Below are 27393 nucleotides of genomic sequence, written 5' to 3'. Positions count from 1 at the left end.
AATGTTTATCTAACTGTGATGCATTGTGAGGTATTTTCAAAACTCCATTATCCTTTACATTTTGGAATCTTGTATTATTTACTTAAGAATCCTATTCCTTTTATTAGAAAGTTTTTACACATAATACCAAAAACCATGTGAAGTGTAGAGGAAAAGAATGCATCAACACCTTGACAACCTATTTTTCTCCTACTCCAAAGCTGTACATTTGAATCCTGTATCTACATTCAACACATTCTCTGTTTACTTTTCCCTTGATTCTCAAGTTTATCCTGATCTAACAGTAATCCAACTCCCAGACGACCATAGGGCACTGTCTTCTGGTTGGCATACCTTGCTTCCTACTGCTCGATCATGGCACGCGAACGGGTTTCTAAAAGAGAGCTTATCATGTCCCCGAGAGCTTTCTAACTCATCATCTAAATCACAAGTATCCTCAAAACCATGAACCTCCAAAACACTTGTTGGTGAAGATACACACTGTTTTTGTTGAGAAGATCTTCTTGAACTCCTTGACAGAAATGGATGGTGAAGCAAGTCCTGAGCAGTACACCTCTTTTTGGGGTCTCTCTCCAAGCACCTGGTCAAGAAATCCAAACCCTCCTTGGAGAAATGAGCTGGAAGTTGAGGTATCTCGTCACCATTGGCGATCCTCAGCACAGAAGCCATTGGATTCGACACTTCGCCGGCCCAAGGATACCTTCCAGTGGCCATTTCAATAACTGTGCATCCCAAAGACCATATATCAGCAGAAACATCCAACTGCTCATTCCTCAATACTTCAGGGGCCATCCATAGAGGAGTCCCTCCTAAACGCGCGGCGGCCTTCAAGTCCTTCACCCTTTTGGCACATCCAAAGTCTGCCAATTTGATGTTCCCGGATGAACCTAAAAGCACATTCTTACACTTAAGATCACAATGCACAATTCCATGCTGGTGAAGATGCTGTAAACCATGAAGTATTTCTCTAGTATACAACCGGACAACATCTTCATCCAATGATCCACCAAACTTTTGAGCCACATCTGCCAAGCTACCTCCAGCCATGTACTCCATGAAGACATTGAGATTACCTTGGTCCTCCTCTTTCCCCAGATATTGAACAATATATGGTGATGAACTTAAACTCTCTAGGATTTTCACCTCATTACTCAAAGCCTCACAACCAGCCCCTATATGTGCTGATTTCACCACAAAAAGCCCTCCGGTGGATTTGTTCATGGCCAAATTAACTGTACCGAAAGATCCGGTTCCGACCAATTTCCCCTTCACCCAATCATTTGGTTTAGGCAACACGGATTGGCAATTTGAACAAGCCATTCTTTCCTCCAATTATCAACAAAGACACCAAAATATGGAAAATTTGGTTTCAAAAGATTCATACACACAACTGGATAAAAGAGAAAAACAGGTTGACCATTAACTAATGAACTCTTTCCTTAAACTGAATTAGAAACAAACAACTCGTAACATCAAATGGGTATGAACAAAAAACGATTTTTCTTTGACCCAGAGAAAAAAGGTTGAATCTTGAATCCAGCCAAAGCTATAAGAAATTAAAGGCCGAATTAGATTCCTTAATGAAGAGGTAAATAGAGCGGTTTCCCAACAATCGGAAAACCGCTCTATGAACGGAAACCCCTTGTTGCTACTCAAACGTTCTTTTTTGTTGTTTCAGGTTTTTTGGTTAAAAGTTGAAGAAGGCGAACTAACCAACCACGCTGAAGGGAAATGTCAAGTTATAAAGAAACAATGGGGTTTCTATTTTGCTGCATTCCGTTTCTAGCCATCCTTAATTGTTGGAACTCCATTTTTATCGGTTTCTTTCAGCATTCTGAGATAATATAGGGATATGGATATATAGTACTACTATATAAAGTAATTATGTTATATTTCCAATAATTATTTTTTTTGTGTGTGTTTTGTTGAAACTTGAAAATGAATCTACTTTCTGGAGGTGGTGGTGTTGATGAATATTGTAGATTATGGCTAACCCTCATTTGTTATATAATTGAAAACAAAATGACAGTAGAAACATAGTTGTCAGATTCGAATCGGTCAAGTTATTGAGTTACGGGGATATTGGTTCAATTGTTGGGACACTGGTTAAGCTTGTTAACTCAGTTTTATGTAAATAAAAAATAAAAAATAATAAAAAAATTATAATTAAAATTTAAAATACATATTTTTACTAATAGTTTAAGAATATCTAAGGATTTTAAAATAATATAGAGCAGGAACAATAAGTATTTTTGTTAATTTTATTCTATCATAAATATTTTATTTTGTTTTTATATTAAAATAACTATTATTTTTAAATTTTAATAATTTATTAATTAATTTATATCTATCATATTATTATATACTACAAGTATTTATTAAAAAATAATATTGTTAGATATTATATAATTATAAAAAAAGTAAATTTATAATTATTGTTAAATAAAAATATAATTAATTTAAAAGATAAATGAGTTTATAACTAAAATTAAAATAAATTAAATAAAAATAAATTATTTGATATATATATATATATATATAATTCACAAATAAATTAACAAAAAGTATAATAGCCTATTGGCTATGAAGGGCATCTTTTATATTAAGAACAGGGGTGTGAAACCCACCTTAGGCATTTTGAAAAAATTTCGGTCAGATCGATCTCATCGATTTGACCGATTTTTATTAGTTCACTCCGAATTTGATCAGTTTGTATTAGTTTTTTACTTTGTTCGGTTAAAGCAACGAATTGGAACGGTATAAAATTGGGATTTCAATCAAACCGTTCGATCTAGTCGATTTTAATAACTATGAGTAAAAGTGAAAAAAGAAAAATTTTTATGTTAATAACTATGAGTAGAAGTGAAAAAAGAAAATTTTTTATATTTAAATATGTTTATAGATTATTTTTTCATGAATGAAAAAAAGATAGTTATTTAGATATAATAAAATAGGGTTGTTACACATTCAAGTATTTTTTTATCCAAGTTCATTTATGTAGGCCCAACACAAACAAAAACTACTCTCATTCAAAAAGTGTGATTACACGCGCATCTTCTTCTTCTCACGGTCATTTACACATGGAATTTCTTCTTCTTCGCCTTTTTCTTCGCGTTCTTCCTCCTCCTCTTCCTCCTTTTCGTGTTCCTTCTTCTTTACGTGTTTTCTCCTTATCGTCATTCTTTTGTTGTTGTTGCTGTTGTATTTTTTTTCTTTTCCTCTTTCTCCTGTGAAAAAGCAATAGAAGATGAGGAGGAAGAGTTTTGAATTGTACTGAACAGAAATAAACTGAAATTATATCCAAAATGAACCGAAAATTAAATTCAGAATGTAAACTCGTTTCAAAACAAGTACAGACTAAATGTACCTTATTTAAATCCAGAATGAATCGAAATTACTTCATGATTGCGACACACAAACTTAATTCGAAAACAAGCACACAAACAAAATTGAATCATGAACAAAAACACATCCACATCCATCAAGTGATTTTGCAATATTATGAGTTTCTTCTTCTTTATTTGATTAAATGAACAAGACAAGAAAAGAAAAACATGATGAGAAATTTTGAGGAATTTTTTTCTTGTTTCTTCTTTTTGTTTGATTTTTCTTCTCTTTTTTTTTTTTTGTTTTATTTCTCTCAATATAGTGAAACAAGAAGAATCATAACAAAATAATTCACTCATAAATGAACAAAGATTATATTTAGAATGAACCGAAATTATATTCAGAATAAACCTAAAATTAAATTCACAATGTAAACTCGTTTCAAAACAAGGACAGATCAAATGCACCTTATTTAAATCCAGAATGAACCGAAATTAATTAATGACTGTGATACACAAACTTAATTCAAAAACAAGCACAAACAAAGTTGAATCATGAACAAAAACACATCCAAATTCATCAAGTGATTTTGCAGTATTATGTGTTTCTTCTTCTATGTTTGATTAGATGAACAAAACAAGAAAAAGAAGAACATGACGAGAAGCTTTGACGAAATTTTTTTCTTATTTTTTTTTGTTTGATTTTTCTTCTCTTTTTCTTGGTTGTATTCCTCTCAAGATAGTGAAACAAGAAGAATTATAATAAAATAATTCGCTTAGAAATGAACCGAAATTATATTCAGAATGTAAACTCGTTTCAAAACAAGCATAGACCAAGTGCACCTTATTTAAATCCAGGATGAACTAAAATTATTTAATGATTGCACACAAACTCAATTCAAAAACAAACATACAAACAAAAATTGAATCATGAACAAAAAAATAAGAAATAATAAAAAAGAAGGAAGAAGTGGTGATGACGACGGTAACGAAAGAGAAAAATAATAAAAAAAGGAGGAAAAAAAGACAGCATAAGGGGTAAAAAAGGAGGAGAAGAAGAAGTGTGAAGGAGGAAAAAACGGAAAAAAGAATCGCATGACTCTAAATTACTTAGATAAACTTGAATGTTAAAATTGTTTAGATATGAAGAATAATTCATAATAAAAATGCTCGTAAATATAAAGAATAATTTGTTAATTAAATGTATCTTAATTTTGAATCTTTTTTTTCTATAATTTCGAATCATTTACTTAATAATAACAACAGATATTTTACAATTAATTTGCTAACAAAATTTTTTTATAAAATTTATTACCAAAATTAATAAGATAAAAGATATATAAAAGCTAAACACAACTCCGAAATACACCATTGTAAGATGGGTCATATAACATCAGTCAATTTTCAACCTCATTTTTACCCCCAAAAAAAGAAACATTCCTCGTCCCAAAAAAAAATAAAAAAAAAGATACGTTTAATACCAACTACAATCACTCAATTTCATAGCCAACGGCTTCTATGAGTTTGCCATGAATTCACTCACTTTAAAGTTTAAACGACAAAATCTCACTTTCCCGTGAACATTACTCCCCTTTATTTTTTGCATTACTGAAACTACCACATTTCGACGACTGGATGCAAAGCTTTGATCTAGTACACTGCCTTCGGATAATCATCCCCACCAAGTGGATTAGACAGTCGTCAATTAACAGTAAGAAAATTCTTGAATTCTTCGAATTCTCCCAAAAACCCAGCTACTTTTATATATAACTTGTTAAATTATTACAAATTAAAAATGAATAATTGTATGCATTTTTTGTTTAATCATTTGAAACAAATGTGCTACAATATACTTTTACAAGAAAGCGTAGGCCAACTAGAACATATATGCTTTTACAAATGTTATGACCTTATGCAAGAGTATTCCAACATCTCTAGACTCTAGTACAGAATTTAGAAGCTGGACCCTCAAAGAAAAAGTTGTCGTGATGGTACAGGAAAATTAAAAAAAAAAAGTACTCACAAATTCCACGGCAAAACATTATATCTAGAATTAGCAAACAGAACAAAAGTTTAAAAAGAAAAGGTAAAAAGAAAACATTATTGAAGCTAAACCCTTTACAATCAGTTTACTTTTCCACAAAATTGATATTTCACCCAAAGATAAAATCAATTTCTAGCCAGCCTCTAAGACCCAATAACCTGTGTTGGGGATCGCATGGGCCAACCAAGAAGAGGCGGCGATCCGGGAGGGGTTGCACTCCGGCTGGGAGAGAAGAGGCTTAGTTCTACAAATGTCCCTGTTGAAGCAACATCCTTTTCTAATGTCCGAAATGAAATTGATCCCCGCTTGGTTGAAGCATCAGAATACCTACCAGGGCTAGACCGAGAATTTTCTTCAACAACATCTTCCAGATGACTCTGGTTAGCAATAAGAGACATGGTATCATTATTATCAACATTAGTCCTCCTAGCTTCCAAGTCTTGTAGATTCCCCAGCGCTAAACAATCTGCAATTGGACGGTACACAAGCGTGCACATACACAACCCAGCACAACATACAAGTGCAAGAAAAGCCAAGAAAACAAAGGCTTCAAACTTCATATGCTCAGGTTCGGACAAAACAGATAAACCAAGAAAAAGAACCCTCAAAGGAAGGAAACCTGAAACTGAGAGTAGCAACGTATACACCCTCTTCTGCAAACCCTTATTAATTACTAATTTCAAAATCCGACTACCAAGCCAAAAAAGGTAGGAAGTCAGGATAACGGCAAAAAGGCCAAGGAGAATAGTACTGAGTAAAGGGTAAGTACAGAGAGTATCATTATCCCTTGCCATTGACGACGAATCAAAAGCTGTAGTTGTAAAATAATGAGGTAATTTCTTTCCAGAACCATTATTCTTGTTTAACTGAGGTCCAACCAGAATAACAAAAAGCTGAAGAACAAACATTGGGAAGCAGTAAAGAAGAATATATCCAGCTGTCTTCGCATTCCACTTTCTGCTCATAATCCCAGTTTCTAGTTTCTGTAACGGTGCTCGGAGGAGAAACACAAGTGTGAGGAAGAGGCATGGTTCCGCAAACCCCAAATTTGATACAATGTAGCATTTGCAGACAGTTTCCTTCCATTTTAAGTGAAGGACACGTCTTAACAAGGTTAACCGAATAATCTCACCAAGGCCCCACCAGATTGCAAATAGGATGAATGTGATTCTGATTATCCAAGGACCACTAAAATAATGGAGCTGAAAAAACCCCTGTTGACGAATACGAGAACGGAAGTAAATTGAGTACGCAATGCACATCAAACCAAGAAGAATTAAGATGGCTACTAGACAAATTGTCACCACACCGAATGCATCGGCAGCAATACTCGTCAGGTGCATTACCCGAAATACAGATTCCACGCATGCTCTCTGACAGCATGGATACAAGAAATCCTCTATTGCCGGTGCCTTCTTCCCAGAACTAAATTATAATTTGCTGAGAACCTAATATTAATATCAGATTGCTGAGTCCCACAATTCAAGTATGCATAGTCACCCAGGGTAGACGACTCCACAGCAATCCAGCTCATTCATGTAGCTAGTGTTCCATACCCTTGAAACTGCAACAAGAATATGCGTAATGCATCAACCTCAGAACATATGTGCTCTAAGATTGATTATCCAATTCAAGCACCTATAAAAGAGGGTTAAAAAATTAATTAGTAATGCGAGTTAAATACTTCAATAATTCAATTGCCAAATAAAAAGAAAATTTGATCATACTCGTGAGATTGAAATAGATTCAAAGACAAAGGAAAGACTTTTAAATCGTCAAAAAGCTTAATCATAAGTTAATAATTGCGCACATGTCAATCGATAGCTGTGGGGGGAACAAAATTGAAAATTAAAAACATGAGATCGCCATCAATGAGCGACAAAAGCATTAAGTTCCGTCCGACACGCGTAAAAAGGGTTGATAAAACTACTTATAATAATCACATAAAGAACTATTATTGCATTAGAAACCGTCAAATTGTTCCGTGCCTATAATACACTTGGTTGATAATACAGAATGCCTAAGACCAGTATCGATTGGTCCCCGGAAAAACTTCAAACCAAAGGCCCATGACTCATCCTCTTACATCAGGGAATCTAGACCAAATAGATGTTCCAACAAACGGGCGTATAAGTGCAGACTACTAAATGCACTTGTCCACAGAGAATTAACTTCAAAACAGTAACGAGGTCCTGTTGAAGTTTGAGAATAGGTTCCTTGTTTTCTGGTATCTTCCAATCAATTATTCAATGACACAAGAAGTACAATATATCACCGTTGTGCTAGTTAAAAGGATCTCTGAAAACTACTGCTAGTAAGGTCATAGCATAAATTTCAGAAACATAGCAATAAATGAACACTCGCTGATAAAACTTGAGAGAGAAATCAAAATTAAGATAGCAAGTATGCAGAAAGCAACTATTGATAATGCAAGTTAACTTATTGATAAGCAAACCATTCATTCACAGTTAAAAAAAATGTAAACAAAATCAGAAGCCAGCCAGGTTTTCGGAGAGCAACCAAAACCAAACCAAATAAAAATCATAACAGGACAAACGATACAACAAATCAAAATTAGAATCAAAATCAAAACCTATGCTTAATCTTCAGAACACAAAATGCAGGGTAAATTAGTAGACAAAATTGAAGATTACAGAGGAGATCACAGAGAGAACGGAATATGCAGTAAAAAAAAGAGAGAAAGAAAAGAAAAGCGGAACAATGAAGCGGAGAAAGAAAGAGTAATCAAGAGAGAGCTTACAGAGCAGAGAATGTTGATCCGACACCGAACGGGGAAGACAATCGAAGATGGATCAGCGAAACAAGGAGAGAGAGAAAGAAGAAACCCTAAATCTAAATTGCAATGGAGGAAGAAACGAGAGAGAGAGAGAGAGTGCAGGGAAGGGAAGGGAAGAGAGGAATAGGTGGTCAGGTGAGTGGGACTTTGTTGGTGACAGGCTGTCTCCAGCTGTCTACTCCGAACCTCCCGCTTCGTGGATAAAAGCCACCTGCTTCGGAAGCAATTCGAACCTACGTGGCACTACAGTGGCGGCGTCTACACTTACTTTCCCCCTTTGCTTTTTCTATATTTTTGTTACTCTAACTGCTAATAAGAGCAAATGGCCGGAATTCATTATCTTTATTTTTCATTTTTCAAGAAAGTCCTCGCCGCTATTAAAAATCGCGCTTTATCTATTTTTTTTAGAAATAAAGGAATTTTAGCAAATTATTTTTCCGTACATTGAATTCAAGCTAAGTTTAAGTTGGTGAAAATTTACACGCGACTCCACACTCCACGATAATTCTTAGATAATTTAATTAATTTAATTAAATTTTTATTTAACGACTCTGCTACTAACTTCACATAAAATTGATGCACTTGAATTTTTACGTATAAAAAAACTTGACTTTATTGGGTTCACATAAAAAAAACTAAAATATTGTTGAGAGAGAATAAATTTATAATTATTAGATTATTAATAAAAATAAATATATTTATTAATTTATATTTTTATTTATTAAATATAAACAAAAATAATAAATATGATATTAGTCAAAATAATAAGTATTTTTTACTTTAAATAAGAATGTATATGTTATGGTCAAGAGAAAAAATAATTAAAAGATATTTTTTTTAATAAATGGTTATATATTTATTTAAAAAAATTATTATTTTATTTTTATTAACTTTTAACGTTTTTTTGTGACTTTTTTTATTTTTTTGTGACTGTTAACTTTAACTTTTAACGTTTGATTATACATTTCCTTTTATTATTTTTATACAAAAAATTTTTCATCATAAAATTGGTCAAATCAAAATAATAAATGATTATATATACGATATTAATATTTTTATTTTTTTTAAACCATGACATTCTGCATTGGGGTCCAGTAAATTTTTCCATTCAAAATTTAATAAGAATAAAGATGAGTCATGAGTGTATATGTAAATAAATATCTTACGTGTCGATAAAATTAGTTAAATATATAGAATACATAATAAAATATAAAAATATATATTACAATTAATTAAAAAATATTAAAAAATTACCAGAATTTATTATTTTGATTATTATTTAATTATTAATTTAATTTTTTAGTTTAATTTTTTTAATTTAGTAATTCAATCGTATATTTTATTCTATATTTTTAAATATTAATAACTAACTAATAACAAATAATAATAAATTCTAATAATTTTTTAGCATTTTTCTTAATTAAATATCACATATATTATACACAAATATATAATTTTACATGTACATAATACCTTTTTTATATGCAAAAATGTAAATATCTTTTTATATATAAATATTTTTATGTAAAAATAATAATTAAAGTGTGAATATATATTGTTCTTGCTGGTAAAATATGTTTAACAATCCCGATTTTTGAGTACGTGAAATCTTTTTTGAAGATACGAATTTTTTTGAAAGATCAGTAAAAAGAAACATTTCTTCTGTATCAGCAAGTATCTCGATCTTCATTGTTATTATATTATTTTTAAACCAGGATCTCATTTGAGGCACGCTCGACAACGCAGTCATGAAGGACCTAGTTTTTAAACCGTAACGGTTAGAAGTTTTGATTCTGGTTTCCGTTAATAGTCTCAGTTTAATTAATTGGACTCGATTCATGAGAGGAGAAAGATAATAGTATAATATTATCATTATATTAGTATTAGAAGTTGTTTGAATGATATTATAAGATTACTTTGTCTGTTTTAGTTAAAAACAGAAAATCAGTTTAACCAAGTTCAAAGTTTACTAGTACAATTTAGCACCAGCACTCTCTGATGACTTTAGCAATGTTAATGCCTCATCATACATGTTCTATTCTCATATTAAGTATGTTACTAGTGTCACTTATGCTAGTAGCTCAGAAAAAGGATTTTTAGAGATATTTTTACAAATATTCTGATACATCTAGTTTTAGTAGTTATACACTTGAGATATTTTAATATTATTTTAACCCACCTCCAAACCAACCAATCACAACTCACCCTACACCCCCAAGACTGGTTCATTTTCACCTTGTGGCCGAAAATTACAAGAGAGAAAAGAGAGAAACTTTCATGACACTTAAGTATTCAAAGCTTGATTTCTTCTGAACTAAAACTCAAATCAAAACTTCGATTTCACCAAAATGATCATCTCTTCTTCCTATACATAACCATGTAACTTATCAAAACTGAAAATAAGGTGAGATGGCTATTCCTTTTCCCTTTGAATTCGATTTTCAAGGAAGTATGCTTAAAACATATGTTTTCTTGATGTTCTTCCTTAGGAATCATGCTTAACTTGACTTGTGAGCCAAAACGTTAATTTCCAGTAAGTTTAAGGTGAAAAATCCCTTCCTAACATGTTAAGTGAGATTCGGTCAGTTGAAGATTTGTGGATTTAAAATTGTTTTTAATGTGATTTAGGAAAACAAATTAGTAGTGCTCAATTTCTGATACGATCTAGACATACTAAAAATTGGGTCGTTACAATACATCCGAAATATGGCTTATTGCAAAAGAAAAGACGTCATATTTTCTCCATAAATGAAGTGTACGCGATAGAGCGGGTACCTATAACTCTAACACTCATATATATAATAATTTGAAGATGAAAGTGATAATGATTTAAGTGAGTATTAAGTTTTTATGTGTTTTAGCTTTTACCTTATATAGACTTCTTTTAAAAATATGACTCTTTTCAAATATTTTTGGTTGACAAAATATTAGTAAGCATGTGTGTGGATCCTAAGTGTTAACAAAGGTGTGTGCACCCAGCCTCCAACTTTACTTTCTCTTTCGTTTTTTTGTAAAATCTCTATTTTTGCATGCTCTTTTATATTTTTAAGTCATTTTTGTCTTATAAATTTTAAACAGTTTAAATAAATATATCAAGTTATTGAATAAGATGAGAATTGAAATTAATTTAACAATTTCAAAAATTTAAAAAGCATATTTATTCAATTAAACTCAATTAAAAGATTACATAAATATGTATTTACAAAAATTAAGTATAAATTAAATTAATACATTTTTTTAATTCAACAATTATTATAAAATACAGATTTATCAGGATTACAATATGATTATGTTTAGAATTTTAACGTCTGTTTTAATAATTTCTTTAAATTATTAAGGAATGACGTGAAAGGAAATAATTTTTTTGTTTTACTTGAATGATTATATTATATTTCTTTGTTTAATTTGTTCTCTAAATTATAAGTGACAGATACCAAATTATACTCAATAACATTATGAGTCATAAAAACATAACATTCTTTTGTCCTAATATTTGAATTATAGATTGTAACTTTTGAGTTATGGCATCATATCATATACTATATTAAAAATTTTAATTATATCCAATAATTTTTAATTAATTATTTTTATATGAAAATTATCTATATCTGTAGTTAAAAAAAAGGATGGATGGTTCTATTTGTGTACTATTAAAATGTTAGACCCCCGCACATGCGTTTTGTTTTATTTTTCACCTACTCCATTATTGGTTGTCAATTTGCTTACACAAAATATTCTCAAGTGTAAGATGCAAACTAATGTACGTTTGATATACTTTAATTGAATATATAGCTTATTATGGTTAGATGACAACTTATATATAGTTGTAGGAATTCTAGATTTTTTAGCGTAAACTGAATTGACTAATTTTTTTGGTAAAAATTTAGATACAGTTAGTTTTATATAAAAGATTTAATTATTTTATTAGTCTTTATAATTTTATTAAATTTTTAATTAAATTTTTATATTTTTTTTAATTAGGTTCTTGCACTATTTTAATTTTATAATTAAATCTTTTTTAGTGTAAAAAAATATTAGAGTTAACTAAATATTTTTTTATAAATTTAAAGTATTTATAATTAAAAACTTAATTAAATCGTTGACCGCATGTATTTTCGTAAAAATATTACGTTAGTTTTAATATTTTTAACATGAAAAGGACGTAATTACAAAATTAAAAGTAATGTAAGGACCTAATTGAAAAGAAAAAAAAAAGTATAAGGACCTAAGGAAAAATTTGGTAAAACTATAAGCACCTATAAAGTAATTAAACCTATATAAAATTTGGTAGAAACTCAGATGCAGTCGACTTCATGCGAAGTTGATACTTGAGAGCCGTTAGATGATTTGACTGATTTGACTAAATTTTCATCTAACAGCGCTCAGATATCAACTTCACGTAAAGTCGACTTCACCTGAGTTTTTACCATAAAATTTATAACTACAAATTATTAAATAATTTAATAAACTTAAATAAATTATTATTTAAAAATTTTCAATTATTAATTTAAACTAACTGTACTTAAATTTTTACCAATTTTATTTGTATATGCAGCATTAGATTTTTTTATTTTTGATATTGGAGTGGTATGGTAGCGGTGTTTTTTTAAAATGTGGATTGTTGGGGTGTTATACTCAAATGTAAAATCGTTTAACTAGAAAAGCAGAAATCGGACCGTCCGATTTGTGGAGGTATAGAAATCGGACGGTCCGATTTGTGAGAGGTACAGAAATTGGACCGTCCGATTTGTGTTAAAAAAAATTAAAAAATTTGAGGTACAGAAATCGGATCCTCCAATTGTATACTTCCACAGTTTTAAAAAACACAAAAATTACAATATTAAAGTATATCACCATTTTTATTTCCATAACAAAAAAAATTAACCGCAGCATTACAGTAAAAAAATGTATATATTATTCCTAAAAGGCCCCACAAAAGAACCGAAGAGGACATGGGAAAAAAGTTAACAGAAAAAAAAAAAAAAAAAAACTGGAAAGAAGAGAAGAAAGAGTAAAAAGTGGGAGCGGAATGTTCTCCATGGCGCGCAATGTTGATTTTCTTTCCGCTTCACTCGAGTGTAGGATCCAACATTTTCAGGTCTCTTCTTCTTCGTTCTTTGTTGCTTGTCCATCAAGTCATTCACTTTCCACTACTTTCCATGCATCCTTTGGCGTCGAGCATTTCTAGCTCTCTTACCTCTAAAATTAGATCTCTCTTATTCCTTCATTCTAACCTGCTCATGATCCCACTCAATTCTAGGTTTTTTAATTTTCCGTTGCATTGTTACATCTTACAGCCTTCACTTCCCATGCATCAATAGGATTAGGGTTTTCAGATATATGGGTTGCATATGCTTCAAAGGGAAATCTGCAGAGGAATACATTGCAGAGAACCGCATAAGAAGGGGCAAGTCCAAGGCGTTGAAATCAAAGCGTGCGAGTAATTCTCTTCCCCTCATAGACGTTGGGAATGATGCCGTCCAAGGGGAGAACGAAGAGGTTCAGGTGGCTGTGGCACCCACGGTGTTCAGTGTGACCAACGGGGAGCGAGGAGCTCTGGTTATCGCTGGATGGCCCTCTTGGCTCGCTGCCGTTGCTGGGGAAGCCATTAATGGGTGGATTCCACGTAGAGCTGACTCCTTTGAGAAGTTCGATAAGGCAAGCTCAATTCTGCTCTCTGATTCATAACAAGTTTGTAGGTTGTGTTTCGATTCCATATTTTTCTTGGATAGAAAAAAGCATGTATTTGTTCAAATCTTAACTACCAAAGGAGTTTCTATATTTTCTATCTTAAAAGAGACTAAACATAGCGTAGCTTTTCATGTTTAGGTCAATTGCAATCAAATGATATTCGATATAGTAGTAATAAAAAAAATTAGGTGGGTTAAACATGCTTTTTTGTATGTAGCATTATTTTTAAGGAATATATATATCTTCTTTCAGCTGATATGCTCCCTTGTTTGACATTCATCTATAAAAATTAAAAAATGAGCTTTCTTTCTAGTGGTTTTATTTCCCTATAAGTATGAGTAACTCTCATATCATACTGCAGATTGGACAAGGAACTTATAGTAGTGTTTATAGAGCTCGTGATCTTGAAACAAATAAAATTGTTGCATTAAAGAAGGTTCGATTTGCTACTATGGATCCAGAAAGTGTTCGCTTTATGGCAAGGGAAATTCTTTTGCTGCGAAGGCTTGATCATCCAAATGTCATGAAGCTAGAAGGCATGATTACTTCCAGGGTTTCTGGTAGCTTGTACCTTATTTTTGACTATATGGAACATGATCTTGCAGGGCTTGCAGCAATACCTGGCATCAAGTTTTCTGAAGCACAGGTACTCGATTTGATCATATGTGCCCATTTTTGTCATACCCAACTGCAGTTTATCTTTGAAGTACCTAAAGTTTAGTTCATAGTTTTCTTTATGCAAAAACAGTTTCTCATGTGTCAAATTTGATGAGCCAAGAATACCATGACTATTTTACTTTGAATGAGTAATTTTAAATTTTATGAATTTTGCACCATCTTGCAACAATCCTCTGTAGCTGTGAAGACTAAGCAGATGTTTGTAACTAATTACCTTGGATGCTGCACAATGTACATAGGATCAAGCGTGTGGTTAACTTATTATTTAATTTGAAACAAATCTGTTTAAAGCAAAAGGAAAAGAAAACATTGCTCCTTTTGAAAAAATAAAAACAAGAAAAAGCTGTTGTCATCACTGTTTTAGAGTCCTAAAGTTCATGTCGTATGTGTTGTTTGATTTTCTTTACTCGTTAATTAGCTGTTGGTTCTTTTGATTTCATAATGGGCTAATCTTTCATGTTGTGCTAAAGATCAAATGTTATATGCAACAACTACTTCGTGGTCTTGAGCATTGCCACGGTCGAGGTGTTATGCACCGTGACATCAAGGGCTCAAATCTTCTAGTTGATAATAATGGCCGTTTGAAGATTGGTGATTTTGGACTTGCAACTTCGTTTCAGCCATCTAAGGGGAAGCCTTTAACAAGTCGTGTTGTAACCTTGTGGTACCGACCGCCTGAACTTTTACTCGGAGCTACAGATTATGGAGTTTCCGTGGACTTATGGAGTTCTGGTTGTATTCTTGCTGAATTGTTTTCTGGAAAGGCTATAATGCCTGGACGAACAGAGGTAATGTTCCTTGTTTCTTCTGTATGCTTGTATTCTACATTTTATGGAACTATTGAGCCTTTATAATGATTATCATGGGCGGCTTCTTATGATGAAATAAACCCAAACTATTATTGGTGCATTTCTTTTTAAAATATGGATTATTTGTTTTCGAAAAGAAATTTACAAGTCACTTCCTTGATGCAAAACTAGAAGAAGTGTAAAGGATCATAATATCAACTTTTAGGATCATGTTTTCACTATAGAAAAGGAGCTCAAAGTGAAGCCAAGATCTTTGGAATTGTGCATGAAGGAAGGGTGCTAGTATACCTTCTTGTTAAATACATCTGATTGGTCCCATTGGAATCGTTAAATACACCTTCAATTTTCTCAGAATGTTCTATTTATATGTGATTAATTTGTCAAGGATTACTACGGTTTCATTAGGCACTATCATTATAGGTGGAGCAACTTCATAAAATTTTCAAACTTTGTGGGTCTCCTTCTGAAGAATACTGGAAGAAGTCAAAGCTGCGAAATGCAACAATTTTCAAACCTCAACAACCATACAAACGGGTTGTTTCTGAGACTTTCAAGAATTTTCCTTCATCTGCACTGGGCCTATTGGAGGTACTTCTTGCTACAGAACCTGAAGATCGAGGAACAGCATCTTTAGCACTTCAAAATGAGGTAGTTACAAGTTTTATTTTCCCTAACTTCACCCCCATGGCCCCATAGTTTTTTCTGCATGCAATACGTCAACTTAGCAATTTATTCATTGTGACCTCAGCAACTTTTTCTCCTACTTATTATTTTTCTTGCTAACTATCACTTTTTGTATCTCATGTCCAGTTCTTTACCACAGAGCCACTTCCATGTGATCCATCAACTTTGCCAAATTATCCACCGAGTAAGGAGTTTGATGTCAAACTTCAACAAGAGGAAGCTAGAAGGTATTTTTTTCTCACAATAGTGCAAAGCTATGTTGATAATGTATGCTTTGCTTATAGGTTGTCCTTTCTATTCATGTGCTAAACTAAAATATCAAGGGGAAGGACATTTTTGTTTTTGTATACTTATAACAAGAATCATAAAGTGGTTCTCCATTCCATTTTATTTCTTTGGCAATTCCTTGGAGATGATGATTTCTTGAACCCAGCTGACCACTTATTTTCTTCTATTTTTGCTTGATATATGATACTTCCGGTTTTGTCTCTATATGTTACTATTTTTTACCCTTTTGTGTACTTTAAAGGAGAGAGAGATCAACAAATAAAGAGCGTGAACAAGGATCAGTTAGGAGGAAGTTAAAAGAGTCTAAAAATGTTCTAGCTCCTGATGCTAATGCTGAATTGCAAGCATCAATAGAGGTATGTTCAATAATAAACTTGATATTAATAGGTCTCATTCTCAGTAGAATCAATTTACATTTACCACTATTTTTCCTTCCCTAGAAGCGACAAAGGCAACCTAATTCAAAATCCATTGTTGAAAGCTACAATCCTAAAGAGGATGGCAACTCTGGCTTCCCTCTTGGACTTGCAAAGCCAAGAGTTCTCAGTGTCTTCTCTCATTCCGGCCAGTCAATGCATCCAAGTACATATGGTTCCTCAAACAATATGAATTTGAAAGAGGAAAATGTTCTTATTGGCTTCAATCATGACTTTGGATCAAGGCACACTGAATTGAGTAAACAAAAATTTCGTTGGCTTGATGGCACACAATTGTCCAAATTTTCTGGTTCATTTGCAGTTCGAGGTGATGGCAATTCGAATGATTTGCTGGATGGACTGAAATTGCACCAAAAGGACTTCAATCCTTTTGAAAAGGATCTTACCATGGTAAATAAATTATTGATAATAAGACAATCATTTGTGCAATTATTTTCAAGTCAGCACTATACTCTGCTCTTTTTGAGAATGGTTGAAAGATGTTTGATGGGGTTGAGACTATGGTCTACTTGCCTATCTTCATATACATATTTCCTCACAACATCCATAATATGTTTAATACAATAAACCAAGTGATGTTGGGGGATTTGTGCTCAGGATATATAGTAGATCTTAGATTGCATCTGGATATTGTCTGAGACAACAATACAGAGATAATAGATGCAGAATTTCATTTGGTTGTATACTCTAGAAACAAAAAATTTTATTCTAGTAAAATTTATATATTTTCTGCATTCCCTAAAACTAGATCAATTACTTACCAGCTCTTGTTTGTGTTGGCAGGGTTATGCTTCCAAAAACAAACGCTTCCACTATTCTGGACCATTGTTGTCACAGGGGGGGAACATTGAAGACATGCTCAAGGAGCACGAAAGACAAATCCAACAGGCTGCCCGCAAAGGTCGTTTGGAAAAGGACAACACAAAAAAGGCTAAGAAGGAGAATGGCCTAACCGAATCACTACTATAGCACCAAGTGTGAATTATAACTCATAAGTGTCTTTCAAGATAGTTTCTATGTTGATTCATTAATTTAGGATGAGGAAACTTGGACACAAGAGCACGAGATTATAACCATAATGCTGAGATAGATCTTTCTTTCCCTTGGTGCATCTATCTACCAAGACGTGGTTCCAGACTCAACGAGCTTCAGCAAAGTTAACAACCACAGTAGATATTGTGCAGTGTTCTAACCAACAGATTCACAAGTTTCTGGGAGGTTGATATATATAGCCCTACAGATCAAATCAAATCCAGTGATTCATATTCCACTGCTGGTGGTTTGCTTTGTACATATGAAACTGATTTTGTGGAATGACATTTTCTTTGTTAATTTTCCTCAAGTTCGGTGCGTGGTCAGAGCTAGAGAGAATCCTTTAGCATAGAAACTCTGGAATGTGAAGATTTATAGACATGTATAGGAACGATATAGCTTCTTTAAGACTCTTGTATAGTCTATACATATTTGTAATACAAAATGAAATAGAAAATAGACACGACAGAAAGAATAATTGAAATAGATAATTTAGTAAGAGCGATTTTGCAGTAACATGCATCTAAATTACTGTATGTTACGTTTTTTCAGGTATTTCTAAACTTGAATTACTAATTTCTTACTTACCGGAGCAGGATTTTTATACTATAAATCTAACGATCCATCCATTTTCTTTATCCACATAACATAATAGAGTAATAGTTCAAAAAGAATACTAAATAACGAGATTCTAAGTTCAAAGTTGATTGACTTGACAATGTAACAAGAACAAGAAAAGGCAAACAAAACAAGGAGACTTCCCTTCAAGATGAGCAACAAGGCTTCCCATCCTTAGCATTGGGGTGGGGTGCAGCGACGGTGATGGTCTTGCCTTCTTTAAGAGCAGTAGCAGCAGCGGCGTCGGCCGAAGAAGACAACGATTTCTTGCTGATTATGCGGTATATCTCAGCAAGAATGGTGTGGAAAGCCTTGTCGACATTGATGGACTCAAGAGCAGAGGTCTCAACGAAAGAAAGGCCTTCTTTCTCGGCATATGTTCGTGCATCCTCGGAAGCAACAGCTCTGAGATGCTTGAGATCAGTTTTGTTGCCGATCAAGGTGGTGACTATGTTAACATCGGCGTGGTCTCTGAGCTCCTTGAGCCATCGGCCAACATTGTCGAAGGTTGTCGGTTTGGTTACATCGTAGACAAGAAGAGCTCCAAGAGCGCCACGATAATACGCACTGGTTATTGCTCTGTATCGTTCTTGTCCAGCTGTGTCCCATATCTGAGCCTTAACCGTTCTTCCTTCAACCTCAAGGGTGCGAGTCGCGAATTCCACGCCGATTGTGGATTTCGACTCTAAACAGAACTCGTTGCGTGTGAAACGAGAAAGCAGATTGGATTTTCCCACTCCAGAATCACCGATCAGTACCACCTTGAATAGGTAATCGTATTCTTCATCTGACCTCGCCATTCTCTCTCTCTCTTTCTCTTTCCGCTTCTTCTTTATCTTACCACCTCACTCTTTTTCATTTCATTCCCTTCAACAACAGTCAAAACACACTACCAACATTTCTTTTTCGTTCCTATCAATAAAATAAAACCTTACACTATCATTCTTATAATTACGCTGCCTATGTAGCCTTGTCCCTACTTGTAACCATTTTTTATTATTTCAAAAAATATAAATAAAAATAGAGGTATAAATTTTATAAATAAAAATTATAATTTATTAAGATAGAATAAATGACTATTTGTACTTATGAAATATGAAAATACTGACATATGTATTTACACTAAATCAAAATTAAATTTGTATCTTCCTAAGATATCTTCTGTGTGACAAAAATATTTATCTTTGAAAGGTTAAAGTACAGCGTAAGATATAAATTTAGTTTCGATCTAGTGTACATATATATGTTAGTATTTTCATTTTTTATGATACAAATGGTTATTTATTTATTAAAATATTAACAACTTTTTTTTTCCTGCGTTTCTTTTCCTTTCTTTGGAAAGAGGAAAAGCAAGCTAATTAGCTAAATCTTGTTAACTAGAAGCCAGCTGTGAGTAGCTGGCAGGTAATGTGTGTGGACAGACATCAAGGTTGTGTCCTGTCACCGCAACTCAACATCATGCGCATCGAATTACAAGTGCATAAAGTCACTGTGTTTTCCTTTGGACAAAAAGTCACTGTGTTTTTTTTATTTTTATGTCCATGAGTTTTCGCCGTAAGTAGAGTTAATTCGTAAATCAACTTAGTTCTTTGCACAAAGATTTAGTTTTGTCCTTATTGATAAAACGAGGTAGATCGTTACACGTTAAACGTCACCCGTCATAAAATTAGAAACATGTCAAATGACACTTGCTATTGGTGAAAATACTATATTACACAACTATGCAAGTAAGCATTTCATTAACACACTAAAGACAAATAGGTGACATTAACTGATTCAGAAAAAGTCTACATCGATATAACTTTTTCATCTAAGTTATCCAAGTAACTTTAATTAGAGGTGCCTCTTTAACTTCTTTACGCGTATATTATATACGTATTTTATTTAATATAAATTTTGTTCTCTTTTCGCGTTTTCATTTTTCTTTTTCTTCTTCATCCTAATAAAATTCGTCATTCTCTTCTGTTTGCGTTTTTTCTTCTGTGTTCACATTTTTCATTATTAATCTACATTGAATTCAACGTAATAAGATTCGTCGTTCTTCTTCTTCATTTTTTCTTCGATCTACACTTCTAAATGGAAACAATGAATGATTCAACTTCAAATCAATTAAATGAGGTTATTACGTTGAGAAAGTTAGGAAATGATTATTGCATGCTATCACAATAATCTTAAACACTGAATAAAGTAAAGTGAGGCCACCAAACCGAATAATATTCATTTGGTGAATCAAAATCACAAAAGCTACCAAACCAAACAATGTTCATGTGGTGAATCAATGGTGATCAACTTTCAATCAACAAGAATATATTTCTCCTCCTCTTCCTCCTCCTCCTTCTTCTTTCAAATTCGCGCACGTAGGTTCTACGTCTTCTTCTTATTCTTCTTTCACTATAATCATCCCAACAATACAAACATTTTACTCGGTTAAGTGGAGTTGCTCATTTTGATTCACTTGATTGTTAATGTATTGAATTGAATCCTTGTACATGCAGAAATATTTTTCTTACTAATTGAATGTTTATCACGTTTTATTCAGCACATGATTAGTGTTCAGTTCAGTAGTATTGGTAATTTCGGTTCACCTGATTGTTATATGTTCAATTGACTTCTTTTACATGGAAAAATGCTATTCTTGATGATTGAATATTTATAACGTTTTATTCAGCACATGAATGTTGCTTGGTTCAGTGGAGTTGCTCATTTTGATTTATTTGATTGTTAGTGTGTTCAATTGAGTCTTTGTGCATGTAAAAATATTTTTCTTTGATGATTAAATGTTTATGATGTTTTATTCAGCACATGAATGATGTTCGATTCAGTGGAGTTGGCCACTTCGATTCATTTCTGTTCTGCACAATTTAAAACTCTTCTTTCTCACCTTCTACTGCTTCTTTACCAGGGAGAGAAAGAGGAAAAGACAAAAAAAATACAGCGGCAATAATAACAAAAGAATGAAGATAAGGAGAAAATACGAGAAGAAGAATGAACGCGAAAAAGAAGGAGGAGAATGAGGATGAGGAGGAAGGCGAATCTATGTTGCTGTTTTCGTTCGTTTCTGATTGTTCTTTGCCAAATCTTCTCGCGATTCTTCTCCATTAGTGATTTTCGCAGAGAATGTGACTGAAATTTGAGTGATTTTGAGAGAGAGTCGAAGAGAAGGAACAATTTTGTGTTGAAAAAGAAGTAACGTTTTTTCATAATGAGCGCGAAATAACGAAGAGTTTTCAAGCGCGTGTTTTCACTCGTCATTAATGTGCGTGACTCTATTTGAACTTAGGCTAACTTAGTTACATGGATGTGTAGCGCGCCCCTAATTGATTCAATTTACAAGTATAAAATTTCATAACCAAATTTATCAATTTTAATATTAAAATGAATTTTTGAATTTAGATTATCTAAATTGAGAATTTTACTTTAAAAGATGAAATAAGAAAATTTTATTACTAGATTAAAAGTAAATATTATCATCTATCATATTATATTTTATTCGTATAATTAAATAAACTGATAATGTGTATAATTTATATTTAAATTTAGCCACCAAAAAAGAAATTTATATTTGAATTCAATTTGCATTTATTGATAATGTAAAAAAAGTATACATATATCTAAGTGTGTATTATTACATCATAAAAAAATAGGGTAAAAAACCCTAATAAGCCAAGGGAAGAATCGTGTAACGTAAATACGCCAATTTAAAAATCGTTTCACCAATAAGCCAAACGCTATCTTTATGTAATTCGAACCAGTGTGGTTCGAACTACAAACGTTAGTAATTCGAACCAGGGTGGTTCAAATTGGTGGCAGAGAAAAATTGAACGTAATTCGAACCAAGGTGGTTCGAACTCGAGATGAATATAATTCGAACTGGCCAAACTCGAATTATGCATTGGAAATCGAAGCAAGTAATTCGAACCACCCTGGTTCGAATTACCCTTGGCGTGTTCCTTCATAATTCGAACCAACCTGGTTCGAATTAGTGGTGATTCGAGTATATAAGGAGTTCGAAGCACCCTCATTCAAACTATTCTTCCTTCCCCCTGCCCCACCAAATCTCAGAGAAAACGACCCAGATCCTCTCCGAGGAAGACCTGAACGGAATACTCTGTAGATGGGAGACGATCCAGCACGTTTGTATCGCTTGGACGGAGTTGCTCATATAGCCGGGGTCATCAACGACGAGGTTAGTACGGAAATATTTCTGATTGTAGCGGTATTTGCGAGTTAGTGGTTTTGCATGTGGGTTAGATCGTGGTTTATGTTAGTGGTTTATGTAGGTGGTTTATGTTGTTGGTTTATGTTGTTGGTTTATGTTAGTGGTTTTAGTTAGTGGTTTAAGTTAGTGGTTTATGTTAGTAGTTTATGTTAGTGGTTTAAGTTAGTGGTTTAAGTTAGTGGTTTGTGTTAGTGGTTTATGTTGGTGGTTTATTTTAGCGGTTTATGTTAGTGGTTTTAGGGTGTGGTTTAAGTTAGTGGTTTATGTTAGTGGTTTAAGTTAGTGGTTTGTGTTAGTGGTTTATGTTGGTGGTTTATGTTAGCGATTTTTGTGAGTGGTTTATGCAAGCGGTTTATGTTAGTGGTATATGTAAGTGGTTTTTGTTAGTGGTTTTATGTTGATGGTTTGTGTTAGTTGTTTTATGCTAGGTGTTTTATGTTAACCGTTTTAGGTAAGGTGTTTTATGTTAGTGGTTCTGCTGAAGTTGTTTTATCTTAGCGGTTTAATTGTGCGGTCTATGGGTTTGTTTTACATGCGGTTTTATTTACTCCATTATTTTGTTCATGCGTTATCGTGCTGGTTACGCTTGTTGTTGGTTATTAAGCTGGTTCTAACTGTGCGATGCATTTCATGGACAGCCCCAGCGATGCATTAGGAGCATGCGGCGACAGCAGGGCATGCGACTAGATGACAGATACGTTCCGTACTTGCAGATGGCAGGACTATACCATCTTGCAAGGCTGAACGACAGATGGTTCCGGTTAGACGAGGCCCTTGTCAGTGCATTTGTCGAGCGATGGCGTCCGGAGACATACACGTTTCACATGCCGTTCGGAGAGTGCACCATCACTCTTCAGGACGTGGCATACCAGTTGGGCTTGCCAGTGGACGGGCGTTACGTGAGCGGCTGCCTGTCAGAGTTCCATTTATACATCCAGGGTGGCCGTCCAGCCTGGGTGTGGTTCCAGGAGCTGCTTGGAGTGGTTCCTCCTCCCAGCCAGGTTCAGAAGTACGCAGTGAACTGCAGCTGGTTTCATGAGACTTTTGGTGAGTGTCCCGATGGAGCAGATGACGAAACTGTGCGGCGATATGTCCGTGCGTATATTATGATGTTGTTGGGCACGCAGCTGTTTGGGGACAAGTCTGGCAACCGCATTCACATTAGATGGCCTCCGTACGTAGCTAGGCTGGAGGAGATGGGTACCTACAGCTGGGCCTCTGCAGCACTGGCATGATTGTACCGGTGCATGTGCCGAGTGGCGAACAGACATGTCGTCAAGTTAGCAGGCCCACTTCAGCTACTTCAGTCTTGGATCTTCTGGCGATTTCCTCGGTTTAGGCCTTCTGGGTTTGATACGATCAGCTGGCCATTGGCCTCGAGGTACTCTACTAAGCCTTCCCTATTTCATTTTAGTATAAATATATCCAAGTTCATTATTAATGTATTAGAAACCCTTTAGGCACATTTAACTAGCCATACGACACATGTATTATGCAGGTGGTCAGGATACAACCCTTCTGCTAGTGAGAAGGGTCCTAGAGTGGAGATGTGGAGGCTAAGGATAGACCGGGTACAGGACAGTGAGGTAAGTAATCTACTTAATGAGTTTCTTTATTTTAGCAGACTTTATGATATGCCCTGAATATGGAGATTTTTCTGTGCAGTTTATCTGGATGCCGTACAGCACTCCCGATCTACTTCAGGTTGTGCATCCACATCTCTTTGGACGGTTCGGATCTGCCTCGTCCGTATTTGTTCGTATCCTGGTGGACCTCGGATGACCCTCTCTCGCACGCCTCTTGTCAGGGTCCGGTATGACAGTAGGCCCGTCGTATGGTGGCCAGAAACCCTCTGGAATGGGAGGTGTAAATCCCATCCGATACACACTGAAAACCGAACTAATCTGGTACACGCTGTGAACATAAGTAGTCCAGTTTACTCGTGAGTAGGCACAACATGCAAGCGCGTGCTGACATGGAAAATGAAGCGCCTGAAAGTAGCCGCAGTCACATGTCCGGGAGGCAAGCGATACTCTGTAGCTACCCAATGAGAAGGAACCAGTCGGAGTGGTTTATGCCACGGTGAACTCGGAGTTATCCCTGTCATACAAAGTCACCGTGAAGCACCTCGCCGTCTTCAGATTTGCCTCAATACACTTTACCAAGTGTTGACTGAATTGTTGTCTGGTTCCCATTTGGGCCTCAGCCTCTCTCCCCTTGCGAACAAATATTTCGGCAAGCCTTCCGTATGTTGCCTTCACTAGTGAGGATACAGGAAGGTTTCTGACACCCTTGAGGATTGAGTTTACACATTCCGAGATATTCGTCGTCATGTGACCGAATCTCCGACCCTCATCACGATGCTGAGTCCACAATGAATAATCAATCCGGTTCGCCCACTCACACATAGCCGGGTCTTCAGACCGCAGTATATCAAACCAGTAATCAAACTCAACCTCGGTCTTGGCATACGCCGCATTCACAAGAAGCCTCCGTGCATCTTTGCTCTTGAAGGTTAGGGCAAAATTAGCAGCTACATGTCGAATGCAGAATGCGCTGTATGCAGATGGAGGTAACCAACCTCCATCAGGAGCCTCTAGCGCAGCCTTGATGCCGTTATACCTGTCCGATATAACCAGCAGACCCGGCTGCGGTGTCACGTGCTGACGAAGGTGGGAGAGAAAGAATGTCCAGGACTCAGCATTCTCACCCTCAACTAGTGCGAATGCAACAGGTAGAATGTTGGAGTTCCCGTCCTGTGCAATTGCAATGAGCAACGTTCCCCCGTACTTGCCATACAGATGGGTGCCGTCGATGCTGATTAGCGGCTTGCAATGGCGGAATGCCTCGATGCAAGGTGGAAAAGTCCAGAAAAGTCTGTGAAAATACGCTTGAGACTCGTCCACCTGTCCTCCAACTCGAACGGGGCTCGTCCTTAGGACTGCAACAGTACTAGGCATCGTCAGCTGGACACCCAACACCCACCTAGGTATCTCGTTGTATGACTCATCCCAATCACCGTAGATGAGGGCAATAGCCTTCTGCTTTGCCATCCAGACCCTCCTGTAAGTCGGCCTAAACCCAAAGTGTGCTGCGGTGGCGTTCAGGAGCACCTTTATGCTGACAGATGCATCAGCCCTAACCATTGGCATAATGAACGCCGAAATCACATGATAATCCAAACTCCTGTGGTCACTTGAGATGGATGTGGCCAGGCAAGTGTGAGGTCCATTGTACCGTTTCACCTCCCAAATGCCCTTGCGCTTCCGGAGACTCAGCCGAATCAACCATGTGCACCCATTCCCAAACTCGGAACACTTGCCCACATACCGGCGATGATCGGACTCCACTACCTTGTACTGTACCCCTCGCTGGATGCTGTAAGTCTTCACACTTAGAAGGGCCTCATCTTTATCCTGAAATTGCTGACCAACCTGGAACTCTGTCAGACCAGCAGTCCCTTCCGCATCTCTAGCTCCGAATCCAACAGAGTGCCCAGAAACCCCCTCCTGCCTCATGGCATCCAAGTCCAAAGAGGAAAAATGTGGTGGATATTGCTGTGTGCCAGTGCTAGAACCACCCGCCGCCAATGCAGGCTCAGTCGCTCCAATATCATCGCCGCTATCATCGTCAATCATTTCCGGCTCGACGTCATCCTCATCTGCATAACGCAACACTCCGTCTCCAACGCCAAGCGGTGCAACGTCGAGTAAATCGTCCGGAAGATTTACCCTTGAACGTACGTCTTCACCAACGCTGCCATTGAGATCAACAGCAAAAGACGGGGAGGCGACAGCTTGGACCACTGGCTGGTAAACAGGGACGGAGGAAGAAGCAACGGCAGGCCGGGAACTAGAACCGGCTTCTGTGGCTAAAGTGGTGGTATTCCGGTTCGAACCCCCTGAGCTGGATACCACATCAACCAGCTTTGCCAACAACTCTGGGGTCCTGACCTCCGGAAACTGCCGCTGACAAAGAAACATTACCTGCAAGTCCTCATCACTACCGATCGTGAAACAATCATACTTCACAGAATCCTGGAGCACCGTGACTGGAATGCGATAGAAAAACTTCTTCACCCGCTTTGCATCTTCCAGACCGAGCTTCATCAGTACAGATCTAACAAGGTCGTCATAGCTCGTCCGAGGAGTTACGACAATACAGAGAGGATCTTTATCTGTGAACTTCACTCTGGAACGCGTTTTCCTCTTAATGGATCCTCTGTGGTGAATCAAAACAACAAAACTCTCCTCACTAGCCATCTTACTCCCTCTACTCAGAACCAACTCACGTTTAGACCGGTTTTATAGACCAATGAGTCCCACTAATTCGAACCGGCCCAGTTCGATTTATGTTTTGTTTAATTCGAACCAGCTTGGTTCGAAATACGTTGGCCGGACCCTCTCTCTATAATTCGAACCTCCCTGGTTCGAATTATGTGCCGTCAAGGTTCGAACCTACCTGGTTCGATTTATGAAGAAAATTCAACTAGTAATTCGAACTGCCTTGGTTCGAATTACTCTCATATGCAGTTCGAACCAAATCGGTTCGAATTATATAAATACAAGATCTTGCGCTTTATTGAAACGATTTTCAGTTTGGCTTATATACGTCAATTTGAGATGGCATTGGCTTATAATGGTTTTTTACCCTAAAAAATAAATTATTCATTTTAAATTTATCTAGATATATAAATATAAAATCAATTGAATTATACATTAAAATTAAATTCTTTATATTTATATTTAAAAAATGTGCCATCAACTTGAC

General features: G+C 35.3%; 4 protein-coding genes and 1 pseudogene across 5 annotated transcripts; 1 reads left to right on the top strand and 4 right to left on the bottom strand.

Moving 5' to 3' along the window:
- Positions 1-99: 99 nt before the first annotated feature.
- LOC130974194 (mitogen-activated protein kinase kinase kinase 17-like) lies at positions 100-1820 on the bottom strand. The gene is made up of 2 exons (XM_057898971.1): positions 1714-1820; positions 100-1390 (listed from the first exon to the last, which is right to left on the bottom strand). Exon 2 carries the CDS (start codon positions 1318-1320, stop codon positions 268-270), a length of 1053 nt encoding a protein of 350 aa, XP_057754954.1. The 5' UTR covers positions 1321-1390; positions 1714-1820; the 3' UTR covers positions 100-267.
- A 3532-nt stretch (positions 1821-5352) lies between these two features.
- On the bottom strand, positions 5353-8305 carry LOC130976069 (uncharacterized). The gene is made up of 2 exons (XM_057900815.1): positions 8132-8305; positions 5353-7008 (listed from the first exon to the last, which is right to left on the bottom strand). The coding sequence occupies exon 2, from the start codon at positions 6711-6713 to the stop codon at positions 5514-5516; it is 1200 nt and encodes a 399-aa protein (XP_057756798.1). The 5' UTR covers positions 6714-7008; positions 8132-8305; the 3' UTR covers positions 5353-5513.
- Positions 8306-13176: 4871 nt separating this feature from the next.
- Positions 13177-18293, top strand: LOC130973927 (probable serine/threonine-protein kinase At1g09600). Of its 2 annotated transcripts, none has more exons than XM_057898624.1 (9): positions 13177-13265; positions 13465-13825; positions 14220-14504; positions 15157-15324; positions 15766-15993; positions 16156-16256; positions 16559-16673; positions 16758-17144; positions 17538-18293. In XM_057898624.1, exons 1-9 carry the CDS (start codon positions 13216-13218, stop codon positions 17721-17723), a joined length of 1881 nt encoding a protein of 626 aa, XP_057754607.1. In that variant the 5' UTR covers positions 13177-13215; the 3' UTR covers positions 17724-18293. The 2 variants fall into 2 exon arrangements, with proteins under 2 accessions (XP_057754607.1, XP_057754606.1); XM_057898623.1 differs by having other exon boundaries at positions 15007-15324.
- A 155-nt stretch (positions 18294-18448) lies between these two features.
- On the bottom strand, positions 18449-19333 carry LOC130973928 (ras-related protein RABA2a). Its single transcript, XM_057898625.1, has one exon. The coding sequence runs from the start codon at positions 19202-19204 to the stop codon at positions 18551-18553; it is 654 nt and encodes a 217-aa protein (XP_057754608.1). The 5' UTR covers positions 19205-19333; the 3' UTR covers positions 18449-18550.
- Positions 19334-22138: 2805 nt separating this feature from the next.
- Positions 22139-26885, bottom strand: LOC130974426 (uncharacterized; annotated as a pseudogene).
- Between the last annotated feature and the right edge of the window lie 508 nt (positions 26886-27393).

This window comes from Arachis stenosperma, chromosome 4, assembly GCF_014773155.1.
Source record: "Arachis stenosperma cultivar V10309 chromosome 4, arast.V10309.gnm1.PFL2, whole genome shotgun sequence".
NCBI lineage: Eukaryota > Viridiplantae > Streptophyta > Magnoliopsida > Fabales > Fabaceae > Arachis > Arachis stenosperma.
The sequence above is the reverse complement of the archived record's forward strand: the minus strand, read 5'-3'. Positions and strand labels throughout refer to the sequence as shown.